General features: G+C 58.3%; 1 protein-coding gene across 2 annotated transcripts; it reads right to left on the reverse strand.

The window, feature by feature from the left end:
- Positions 1 to 1,150: 1,150 nt before the first annotated feature.
- TRAF4 (TNF receptor associated factor 4) lies at positions 1,151 to 11,355 on the reverse strand. Of its 2 annotated transcripts, none has more exons than XM_081945519.1 (7): positions 11,098 to 11,355; positions 5,462 to 5,513; positions 4,959 to 5,063; positions 4,691 to 4,852; positions 3,582 to 3,743; positions 2,867 to 3,022; positions 1,151 to 2,438 (listed from the first exon to the last, which is right to left on the reverse strand). In XM_081945519.1, exons 1-7 carry the CDS (start codon positions 11,238 to 11,240, stop codon positions 1,806 to 1,808), a joined length of 1,413 nt encoding a protein of 470 aa, XP_081801645.1. In that variant the 5' UTR covers positions 11,241 to 11,355; the 3' UTR covers positions 1,151 to 1,805. The 2 variants fall into 2 exon arrangements, with proteins under 2 accessions (XP_081801645.1, XP_081801646.1); XM_081945520.1 differs by lacking the exon at positions 11,098 to 11,355 and adding an exon at positions 8,710 to 8,738.
- Positions 11,356 to 12,246: the final 891 nt, after the last annotated feature.

The following is a 12,246-nucleotide window of genomic DNA, read 5'->3' on the forward strand; positions in this document are numbered from 1 at the left end:
TATATATCTATCATCTATCTATCTATCTATCTATCTATCTATCTATCTATCTATCTATCTATCTATCATCTATCTATCTATCTATCTATCATCTATCTATCTATCTATCTATCTATCTATCTATCATCTATCTATCTATCTATCATCTATCTATCTATCTATCTATCTATCTATCTATCTATCTATCTATCTATCTATCTATCGATATCATCTACCATCTATCTATCTATATATATACTGTATATAGCAAACTTTTAAATAAACTGCTCACTTAGCCACTGCTAACATCGTCAGAGTGTAAAAACCATTAAAGAGATATCTGCCTTTATACACTATTAATCCATTTGGCCATTGTGCGCATGAGAGGCCCATATAGACTGTATGTGTGTGTTTATGTGTTTGTGTATGCCAAAGACGTGTGGGTGTGGGTGCATGGTTGTGTGTGGTTGTGTGTGTGTGTGTCAGCGATAGCTACCGCCTTGCACTTTCCATGGGAACAGTTGTGCAACAGAAGCCTGTCCAGGGTGTCACCAGCAGATGAGATTCACGGCTAAGGAAGTAGCACTGATGCTGTTACGTAGTTGGGTCATGAAACGCCTTCAAGAAAACCCCCAAGCTCAGAGAGCCCCAAGGACCCTTCAGTCCCCCTCCTCATATCCTCCTCCCACCCTTCTTCCTTCTAGCACAGATGATGTTCCCTAGTTGGGTCATGAAATGTCTGCAAGAAAACAGCCAAGCTTAGAGAGCCCCAAGTCCCCTCCTCCTCCCCCCCTCCTCTTCTTTCCTTCTAACACTGATGCTATTATCTAGTTCGGTAATGAAACGCCTTCAAGAAAGCCTCCAACCTCAGAGAGCCCCAAGGACCCCCCAGTGCCTCCCTCTTCCCAAAGCCTCTGGGCAGAAGCATCAGGGAACACTGGGGGCCCCAAAGGACCCCCTGCCTCCATTTCTGGGCAAAGTTGACCGGAGAGCTTAGAGTTGACCAAAAAGAGGAGGGGGAGGATTTCTGTTTCACTTCCTCCAAATTCCCAGGGGGAGGAGGGGGCTGTGTTGGGGGAGGAGGGGGCTGACCCCATCCCCCCTCCTCTTTCCGCAGGGGCCTCTTGGGCCAGAGCTGAGAAGGAAGACCACCCATCCATCAATTAATAAATACAAGGAACGGTTTATTAAAAAAACAGAAAAATGTAACTCTGAAAAAGGGAGAGAGAGGAGGAGTGATTGCAGCTACACCCCGTGGCCTGGTGGGCAGCCCCCCCCCCCGGGCAAAAAGGCCCACCGGCAATAATATGGCTCTTGAGTCCTGGGCAGCCCCCCCTCCCCCCCCTCCCCAGTCTCTGAATAGGTCCAAGACAGCAGTCCGAATGTGGACACTGGAGGATGAGTTGCGGGTGCCGGCCTTCACCCCCCCCCCACAGCTGTTCCACGGAAAGGGGGGGCAGTGTGCAGAGGGGCACCCCCCCATCTGGAAGGCCCCGATCCGGTCTGCCCCCAGCAGGCTCCCTGAGGTTCCCCAGGGCAGGTGTTTGCAGAGACCCCAAAGGGCGCTTGGGGAGAAAACGGGGGTCGCAGAGGCAGCCCAGCTGCTCCTGGGAAGAATGCCACCCCCCCCTCCCCAAGCCAGCCCGAACCTGCAGCAATTAGCACCATTTCAACCGAGGGAGGGGGCATGAAGCAGAAAGGCAGATCAGGGGGAAAAGCCTCCTCCAAAGCAGAAGAACCGTTCTTCCAAAGCGAGAAAACCCAGGAGAGTGGGGGGGGGGACACACGGCGTTCACCCCCCCCGGGTCGCTCGGCCTGCAGCCCCCTCAGGAGATGATCTTGGGCGGGATCTCCACCGAGGCCTTGAGGAAGACGGTGTTGTCCCGGACGTAGTTGCGCTTCTGGATGTCCTCGTGGGAGATGAATTTCGGGTAGCCGAAGCCCAGCAGGCTCTCGTCCAGGGAGGGGCGCCCCGTGCGGGGCTTCTGGAAGTTCTTCCAGGCGGGGTCCGGCAGGAAGGTCTCGGTGATGTGCTGGGGCTTGGAGAGGGAGGGGTCGCTCTGGTCCAGCAGCGAGAAGGTCACCCGGTAGGCGAAGGGCCACTCCAGCAGGTTGTCGTACTGCCCGGGGAGCACCCGGATGTAGACCGAGAGGTGGCTGCCCTCCCCGCTCCCGTTGCCGTTCAGGAAGACCGAGACCTGCAGCCGGTAGCCGTAGCGGTGCGTGTAGAAGGGGGGGCTGAAGGACTCGTAGTTGCTCCGCAGGCGGGCCTCCTGCAGCTTCCGGGCGTAGTCGGCGATCTTCCAGATCAGCACCCCGTCGCTGCCCACAGCCAGCTCCTCCACCTCGCGGCGCAGCTCCACCAGCTCCTGGCGCTGCCGGGCCACCAGCGCCCCCATCAGGCCCAGGTGCAGCTTGGTGTTCTCGTCCAGGTGGCGGCCCAGGGACACTTTGGGGCACTGGGGGAGGCGGAGGGGAGAGAAGGTGGTTAGAGGCTGCCAGGTGCCCAGGGACGCAGTGCCAGGTTCCCCCTGGAGGGGTCCCACACTCCTCTGCCCCCCCTCCCCCAGTGCCTTAGCTTGGCAGGGTCTCTGCCCCGAGCCAGACACCCAACCATGTGGTGACTTGCCAGCTGTGGCCCACGGAGCCCCGGCTGCCCACTGCTCCAGAGACCAGGGCACTACAGTATTTCCAGCGGGCACAACTGGCAGGGTGTTCTTCCCAAAGGAAATTCCGGGAAATTTGAAACAAGAAGGGTTTCTGGGCTGAGATTCACAGCTGCCAGATGTGCCGGAAGCCAAGGAAGAGGACGAGGGCAGCCGGAGGGGGAGGGGAGGCCGGGGGTCTTTGCCCATCTCCGGGGAAGGCCGGGAGGGCCATGGCTTACCCGGTGTTTGCAGCCGGCCTCCTTGAAGGGGCAGAGGGCCAGCGCGGTGGAGCAGTTCTCCTTCAGGTGCCCACTCAAGTCCTCCCGGGCGATATTGGGCACCCCGCACTGGTTCGGACAGGGCACGGGGTAGCGGGGACACTGGTACTCGTGGTTCTGGAGAGACAGGGGGGGGCAAAGGCACCGTGGGGATTCCTCGACTTGCAACATTCATTTAGCAACCGCTTGACATTACAACGGCATCGAAAGTGACTTATGACTGATTTTTCACACTTATGACAGTTGCAACAATTCTGTGGTGATGTGACAAAACTTCAGGTACTGAAGGGTTTAGAGGTAGACTGCCCTTCTGTAGTGAAGCTCTACTCTACAACTCCCCCCCCCCCAAGTATTTGAGGGAACCCCACGAAGTCTCAGAGGTCAAATGAAGCTGCCAGAGAAGACCCCTCCCCACCTCCCCCCATCCCCCTTGGGGACTCTTATGTGGCAGGACGCATAAAGAGCCCTCTCAGTCCCCGAGTCCCCCCCACAAATCCAGCAAAGCCCACCACAGGTGTGCCCCCCCCCCAATCTTTTCTGTAGCCAAGAGGAGGGGCTGCAGTCTGGATCAGTTCCCACAGCCCACGGGGGGGGGGGGCACCAAGCAGGGGGCATTCCTTCCAAGCTTGCTCCCAGCCCCTCCCCGTAAGGTCACCCTCCCCCCCCAGTGACCCACCTGGATGGTGTCGTAGAGGAACTCCTTGGCGCAGTAGCTGCAGGGCTGGGTGCGCTTGGGACACTCGGCCAGCATGTGCTGGGACAGGAGCCGGCGCATCATGCGTGCCCCACACTTGTTCTCACAGTAGGCGCTCTCCTGGGGGCAGACCCCCTGGTGGTCCTGGAAGGGGGGGCAGAAGGAATCAGGGGAAGGGAGGGGGGGCTTTGCTTCTGGGATCCTCCAAGCCGGGACTTTGGAGGAAATGCAGGAGGATGGGAGGCCACCAGGAAATGTCCAGTGGAGCAAGAAAGTGGGAGATGGGAAATCTCCTTCAGGCAGGCGAAGGCCAATGGCTTTTTATGCTTTTTATTCTTTTAATTTTATTTTATTCTATCGTTTCTTTTCTTTTATTATTTTATTTATTATTAAATTATATCATTATTTTATTCTATTCTATTTTATTATTTTATTTTTATTTTATTATTATTTTCTTTTATGATTTTGTGAAATTATATTATCTCCTTTCCTCCGCCAGCGATTCTCGGCAGCTTGCAATTCAGAAAGTACATTACAGGCAGTCCTCGACTTACAACAGTTCATTTAGTGATCATTCAGTTAGGATGACACTAGAAAAAGTGATTTTTCACACTTAACGACCCCTGGGGGTCACGTGATCAAAAGCCAAGCACCTGGCAACCGACTCATATTTATGGGTGGTTTTCTTGCAGACGTTTCTTGACCCAACTAGGGAACCTCATCAGTGCTGGGAGGGGGCTTTGTGAAGAGGAGGAGGAGGAGGAGGAGGAAGAGGACTGGGGGGGGGGGTCCTTGGTGCTCTCTGAGCTGGTTTTCTTGCAGACGTTTCTTGACCCAACTAGGGAACCTCATCAGTCCTGATGACCACTTTGGTCATGAAATGTCTCCCCCCCCCTGAGCTCCCTTAAGGGGGGGGGGCTGGTGCTTTCTAAGCCTGCAGCCGTGGCAATTCCTCCCCAGCAGCCACGGGGGATTTGCACATCGGCCGGTGTGCAAAGGGGGTTCACAAGTCCCTCCAGAGCAGCTTCCGCTTCCGGCACAGAGGCTGCTGCGATTGTGGCTCCCCCCCCCTTAACTGCCCCCCTCCTCACCTCGAAGGCTTCCCCCGTGAAGTCGGCCCGGCAGAATTCGCACTGGAGTTGCCTCTGGGGACAGTCGTGCTGCAGGTGGGGGGGCAGGTCGCGCCGGCTGAGCTTGGCCCCACAGCGGTTGGGGCAGGGCACCACGTTGAAGCTGCAGGTCCCCAGGTGGGCCTGGAGGGGGGGCAGGGGGGGTCAGTTGGGGGTGGGGTGGGGGCTGCCGAGGACCCTCCCTTCCCTTGGCCCAGGAGGAGGGGGAGGGGCAGCTGCTGTTGCTGACCTGCAAGTGGCGGATGGTCCCACTCCAGCGACAGCCTTCCTCACTGTGGATGCAGCGCATGGCCAGGCCCAGGACTTGGCCCTCCAGCTCCGGGTCTGGGTAAATCTGGAGGGAGACGGGGGTCTCAGCCCTCCCCTCCCCCCTCCCTTCCCCTCCCTTCCCCTTCACTCCCACCCCCCCTCCGGACACCAAAGCCCACCCAGGCCTAACCTTCTCTGGAGCCGCGAGGAGGCCTGGAGGGTCCTGGGAGCCGCACACGCAAGCCCCTCCCCTCCCAGCCCACCCAGCAGCCCCCTCCCCATTATCCCTGCCATCTGCAAACAGGGCCTTCCGTTCATCCCTGCCAGGCAGGGCAGCGGATTAACCAGCCCCGGGAGAGACGGGGGGGACAGAACCGGATGGTGGGCAGCAGTGGGGAGGAAGTGGGTCAGAAGGCGCCAAGAGGAGCAACATCACCCTCCCCCCACCGCCCCACGGGATCCTGGGCCATCCTGGGGGCTCACCTTGGCGTAGTCGAGGGGCAGCTGGTCCTCGGGGCACTTGAAGACGCCTTCACTGCAGGAGGGAAACCGAGACTGAGGGGCAGGTGGTGGGCAAGGAAAGTCTCCCTCAAAGCCACCAGGCTGCCCGCACCGCCAACCTCTGTGCCAGGGGACAAAGCCGCTAACAGCTGGCTCTTTTATTCAAGTGCCCCTGCCTGGAAGCTCTTAATGCCAGCCCTGCTGGGGGCAGGGATTACAACACTGAGGACTAGAATGTTTTTCTTTCCCCACACCTGTGGTTTTAGAAATGTGGAGAATTCCACATTTCTGTGGCTTTTGCGATGGTGCCACCTTCACTGGGCAGGAAAGCCTTTTCTCCGGTGCCCTTTGCCCAGAGGGAAACCTTGCCGGCCGTTAGCTGCTTTCAACGGCTTAGCCGGTCAATGAATCTATGGCTGCCCTCTGCGAAGCCACTCAGGCCACCCGGCCTTCCTTGGCTCTGCCCCACCAGGTGACGGCTTGACCACAGCGCCACGGATGGTGGCTTATTCTGCTCGGCATGGAATAAACACTCCAAACCAGGGTGGGGCACTGGGGATCCTATGCCCAAGGAAGCCCCCGACCTTCTATGCCCACCTCAGGGGGGCCAAAGTGCCAATCTCCCTTCCCACCTGCTGCGTTTGCCAGGAAGAGACACGCATGTCCTTGACTTACAACGGTTCAATTAGCGACCATTCAAAGCTACAACGGCACTGAAGAAAAATGGCTTACGACCGTTTTAGCATCCCACAGCCACAAAATTTGGACTCTTGGCAACTGGCATGTACTTCTGAGCAGCAGAGTCCATGGGGAAGCTGGATTCGCTTAACAACGATATTGCTAACTTAACATCTGCAGTGATTCACTTAACAACTGCGGCAAGAAAGGTTGTAAAATGGGACAAAATTCACTTTACAAGTGTCTCACTTAGCAACAGTAATTTTGGGCTCAATGATGGTCGTAAGTCACAGACTTCCTGTGCTAGAACCAAGGTCTCAGCTGGCCTGGGGGTCTCCGTCTCCCCCTCCCCCAGGACCTCTGCCAACCCAGCAAAACGTGAGCCAATGAGATGCCCGGGTGGGGGGTCCCATGGTCCCACCGCTTTTCCATGTGTGCTCCCTGTGCCCAAGAGGGCTGGCTGTCAATCACAGAACTTCCCCTCTTCTGGCCCCCTGGGTCAACAGCCTAATCCCCAAACCAATCAATCAGAATAGAGCTGGAAGGGACCTTGGAGGTCCTCTAGTCCAACCCTCTGCTCAAGCAGGAGAGCCTATTCCATCCCAGAGAAATGGCTGTCCAGTCTCTTCTTGAAAGCCCCCAGTGTTGGAGCATTCACAACTTCTGGTGGCCAGCTGTTCCACTGATTGATTGTTCTAACTGTCAGGAAATTTCTCCTTCTCTCCTTGCTTACTTTCCATCCGTTGTTTCTTCTCCTGCCTTCATGGGCTTTGGAAAATAAGTTGATCCTCCTCTTTGTGGCAGCCCCCCTAATATTGGAAGATGCTATCCTGTCCCGTCCCCCCCCCGGTCCTTCTTTCCTCCAGACTGGCCAAAAACCCCAAATCCTGCAATTCCGTTCTCCCTGCGTTTTAGCCTCCAGGCCTTTGATCCTCTTGGTTGCTCTTCTCTGCACTTTTCTCCAAAGTGTCCACATCTTTTTTTGTAACGTGGTGACCAAAACTGGATGTGGGATTCCAGGTGGAGGAAGATGTGGAAATTCCACCCCAAAAATGCACAGCTGGCTAAGTCCAAAGGCAGCTAACCAGTGAGCAAAGTGGATGAGGGGCTGGAGGGGAAAGCGGGGAGGGACCACATAGATTGAGAAGCTCTGGGGGGGGGGGATATGGGGCTGTCTGTCAGCTAGACAAAGGGGAATCCCCGTTTCCTGTCCCCCCCCTCCATGTTTGTGCCTTACTTGTCACTTACTTCCTGCTAAGATGTCCCTTTGCCTTCCAGAGGTCAAGGCAGTTTCTACACACACACACACACACACACACACACACACACACACACACCGAGAGTCTGGCTCCCTCCTTTGTCTTCTGGCGTTAATGGTTTTATCTGCTGCCTTATTTTATAATGGGTGGTTTTAATATTTTTATGCTCTAAGCCACCCGGAGACAATGGATATCGGATAGGTTGCAAACAAATGCCATGACAGGTAGATGAGAGAGAAAGAGAGAGAGAGACAGAGACATGGATAGAAATAGACAGATATAGAAAAATGATGAAAGACAAGAAAGAAAGAAAGAAAGAAAGAAAGAAAGAAAGAAAGAAAGAAAGAAAGAAAGAAGGAAGGAAAGAAGGATGGAAGAAGAAAGGAAGGAAGGAAGGAAATATACACTCAGCCAGAGACGGGGCCCAACCTCTCTCTCCTGAAGCTCTGGAGGGGCCGGCTGGCCCTTCTGCAGAACTCCCCTCCCCCCTGCTGCCCCACACGCCCCTCCCCCCCTGTCAAACAACCTGCCTTTGACAGGAAGTCAAGCAAAGCAGGCGCTGGGCAAAGGTCCTTCTAGCACTGGGTGCTAACAGGGCAACCAGTGACTCAAACGCCCTCCCTCCCTCCGCCAATTTCCACTTTGTGGCTCCTAGCAACCCCCAAACCCCCCAGGTCCCTTCCTGCACCCCCACTCCAGAGCCCTCTGCCCAGCAGGGGATCCCCCTGGCCAAGGGAGATGGGCAGAGGGGCAGGGCTGGCAGCCTGGGGACAAAGCGGCCCAGGAAGAGGGACACTGATGCCACCTGCCAGGAAGTTGGGGGAGGGGGGCAGCACCAGGGAGGCGCCAAGTGGGCGGGTAGCAGGACCGGTTGGGACCTGCCAGGAAAGAGCTGCGGGGGGGAGGGGGGCTTGGCACCTGGCCAGGTGGAGGCAGCAGGCAGGCAGCCCACCTGTTCAGCAGACGCCAGTCAGCCCAGGTGGCCCTCCGGCTCCGGCCGTCCAGGCTGCCAACCTCCATCCCATCTGCCAACTTGGATGAGTGAGAAGCCAGCACAGCCAAGGAGAAAGCTCTGCCAGCACCACTCACTTCTCCCCTTCAGGGTACAAGACCCCCGACCCTCCCTCAGCCCACCCCCCTCTTCCCCCGCAGTCAAAGCTCTGCTCGTTTATCGACTGTTCAGTGTCCCAATGGAACTGAAAAAATGACTGTTTTCCACACGTACGACCACGGCTGCCATCCCCCCCTCCCAGGTCACGCGATCGAAATTCGGATTCTTGGCAACTGACTCACATTTATGACGGTGACTGTCCCTTTTGCGACCTCCTGACCAGCCAGATTCACTTAACAACAGCCTTGTTACTAACTTAACAACTGCAGTGATTCACTTAACAATGTCTGCGAGAGAGGTCGTAAAATGGCAAAACTCACTTAGCAAGAGACATTTCCGGCTCAACTGAGGTTGTTAGTTGAGGACGTGGAGACGGGGCCCCCTGACTGGGATATTGGGATACCCCCCCCCCCCGGGACTTCTGGGGAGGGTCCCCTTTCTGGGCAGCGGGAACCGGGAGGGTTAAAGAGCAGAGGGGCTGCAAGCAATTAATCCCCTCAGTCCCTGGGCAGAGAATGTGCTGAGCCAGCAGCAACAGCAGCACTGGCGGGGAGGGGGGGGGCTAGAGAAAAAGGAATCCCACCCCTCCCTCACTTCAGGGATCTAGGCCGGGTGGGGAGGGGGGAGAGGGCTCCATTCCCACAGCCCCCCCCTCCCTGCAAGCAACTTCCCAACCCGAAAGCCCGAAGCCACCCCCTCCCCTAAATCCCTCCAGGCACATTCCTGCAGTCAAAGGCTCTGCTTCTTCCCGATGGGCAGGGTGAGCCGCCCCCCTCGCGCTCAGCCCCCATCAGGGGGGGGGGGGGCTCAAAGCTGCTTCCCCAGCCCAGAAACACCCCTGGTTTCTGAGGTTTGCAAACAGCCATTGTAAGAAGCTCCCACTCACCACTTCATCCGGGGTGGTCTTTGTCTCGTGCAGCAGGGGCTGGCTGAGACCCTCCTCATCCCACCCACAATGGAGACCCCCCCCCTCCAAGCCAGGAAAACAGCAGCCCTCCCTGCCCCCCCCAAACCCAGAAATGCAACATTTTCAAATGAGAGGGGCAGGGAGAGATTTGGGGTGAGCCCAAGGGAAGCCCCCTCCCCCTGCAACTGGCCTTCAAACCCAATGCTGAGAGCTGGGAAGGGTCTCCTCCGTTGTCCCCCACCCCAGGCAGGAACAAAGCTACCTGGGCATGTCCAGAGAGTCCAGATTCCTGCAAGGGGGGGGGGGAGTTGTGGCTCCTGCATGCACACGTACACACAACAACAACAACAACTAAAGGACTGGATTGTATCCTGCAAGGGTTATTGTGGTTATTTTAGAGCAAAACAACCTTCGGAGGAGGTAGGAATCCCTCTGGGAGAATTTGCTGCCTCCCAAACACACAGGGCTCCTGAGCTGGAAAGGGGGGGGGGCGCAGACAGAGGTACCCCACCCCCACCCAAACACCTCCGAGATAGGCAGGAAGACCCCAGACCCTTGCAAGAGTTTACATCCCTGCAGCTGCCCTAACAATTGTTTTCTCCGGGGGTCTTGCTGGCTGACTCAGCGTCCTGTGGCATCCCTAGGTTTGTGCCAGAATTGGACAATCACTTGTCTGGAATGACAGAAGGTAAAAGTGTCCAAACTTGGGAACTTTAAGACTTGTGGACTACAACTCCTAGAATTCCCCAGCCAGCTGGGAGTTGTAGTCCACAAGTCTTAAAAGTTCCAAAGTTGGACACTTCTGTCCTGCTAGAGGAGGGCGTTGGACTAGAGGATCTCCAAGGTCCCTTCCAGCTCCGTTATTCTCTTAAAACCCCCAAAGGAGCCCTGGGAGGAAACCTCACAACACCTCCAACCTTTTTTCCCTCTGGGGCTTTTGCGGACTTCTTAATCCAGCCACACAGCCCTGCGCATTTCCTGGTGGTCTCCCGTCCCCGAAGCGCCCAAGCCAAGTACGGTCCCGGCTTGTTTGGCCGAAACCAGTGAAGGGGAGGGAGTTTCTGTGCAGGCCGGGACAGCCCCCGCCTGCCTGCCTGCCTGCCAACCAGCCACTTTCGGGGTTAAATTCCGCTTCCCGCCCCCTCCGGCTATCCGGGGATCGGCCGCTCTCATCCCACCCTGGAACCCCCCCCGCCCCCCCAGCACCTTCCGAAGAGAGAGGCGGGCAGGCAGGGGAGCCCCGGGTGGGGGGCGAATTCCTCCCGGGGGTCCACTCCAGCCCTCCGGTGCCCGGGAGGCGCCCGAAGTTTCCTCGGCGGAGCTCTGCAAACACGGGAGAGCCTTCGGGGCGGGGGGGCGGAGGCGGTTGCCCGGCCAGCGGGCACCAAACAGGGCAGGGCGCCTTGGAAGGGGAGGGGGCGCCTTGCGTGCGGAGGGGTTGCCCGTGATGGGACCCCAGCAGGCGGTCGCGGGCTCCGTCCATCGGGCAAACGGGGGGGGACCTGCCCCCCAACCCGGGGCCAGGGCAGGGGGCGACGGGGGCATCGACTGCCCAGCTTCCCCGCACCGGGGCCAGCCCGGGCAGCGCTCTGCACATGCCCAGGGGAGCCGAGGGTCTCGGCGTGTGTGGGGGAGCAGCGGGGGTCCCGGCTGGCCCACCCACCTGAGGAACTCCTGGAGGCAAGTGTCGCAGAAGCGGTGCCCGCAGGTGGAGACGCGCACGGGCTCCCGCATGGCCTTGGCACACAGTGGGCACAGCAGCCGCCGCTTCGGCTTCTCCAGGAACTTGTAGTCGAAGCCCGGCATGGCTCCCGCCGCTCCTCCGGCCACGATGCCCGCTCGCCCGCAGCCCTGGACGGCCGAGGCCCCGCAGACCCCGCCCGCCCGCCTTCCGCGCTCGCCGCTATTGTGTGAGCCGCGGCTCGGGCTGCTGGGGGGGGGAGGGGAGGGGGGGAGGCCCCGCCCCGCCCACGCCCCGCCCCCTGCTTCCCCCCGCCCCGCCCAGCCACGCCGCCTGCCTGCCTGCCAGCTGCCAAGGCGCCCGCGGGCGCCGCTCCTTCTGCCCAGGCTGCGTGGAGCCTCTCCCTGCGACGGCAGTCTACCTGGGAATCTGCCAATCGGCCTCCGGACTCCTGGAAGAAAGGCCGGGCGGCTCAAGGTGGAGAGCGGGTGTCCGAGAGACCCTGCCCGCCCCTCTGTAGTGGGGGGTCAGGAGTCTGGTGGAGCCTCTCCCTGAAGTGGCAGCCTACCTGTGAAAGGCCTCCGGACGCCCAAGCCTGGCCTCCCAAAAGGAGGGGCGGGAGCTGGAGCAAGAGAGACCCCTCCCCTCCCCGCTGCCCCCGGGATGGTCGTTTATGGGGAGGGGGCAACGGTCTCCGAAGAAGGTCGAGGACGGGGTGATGGGGGGGGCTCGATCCCTCTTTTTAATCAAGGTGGCTGCTGCGAGGCTGTGGAGGATGGGAATGCTGCCCAGATCCCTGGGGGGGGGGGAGGATGACAGCCCCTCCCCAGGGAAAGGGCACTCAAGGGAAGCTTTGCCCTTACAGGCGCTGGACTGGGTGTGCTGTGTCTGGATTCGTAAATGAGGCTTTGGAACCAAGGTTTTCCCCATCTAGCCAGCTGGAAGAGGGGTGGGCTTCCACTGCCTTGGCCGGGGGATTCTGGGAGAGGAAGCCCACCCCTCTTTTGTGGCCAAGACGGAAGAAATTCTGCCTGGACTCCTCCAAAGCTTCGTCTGCGTTTAAAAGCAGCAAAGTAAAACCACAGCCACAACTGACCACAGCAGGGCCGGACGTGCTCAAAAGCTTAAACC

The sequence above is a fragment of the Natrix helvetica genome (genome assembly GCF_964273705.1).
Source record: "Natrix helvetica genome assembly, chromosome: 2".
NCBI lineage: Eukaryota > Metazoa > Chordata > Lepidosauria > Squamata > Natricidae > Natrix > Natrix helvetica.

Coding starts and splice junctions, on each gene's coding strand:
- TRAF4 (XM_081945519.1), bottom strand. CDS start 11,240: ATGCCGGGCTTCGACTACAAGTTCCTGGAGAAGCCGAAGCGGCGGCTG. Junction 4,853..4,958: donor GGACCATCCGCCACTTGCAG/GTCAGCAACAGC, acceptor CCCCCCCTCCAG/GCCCACCTGGGGACCTGCAG. Junction 3,023..3,581: donor TCCTCTACGACACCATCCAG/GTGGGTCACTGG, acceptor CTGTCTCTCCAG/AACCACGAGTACCAGTGTCC.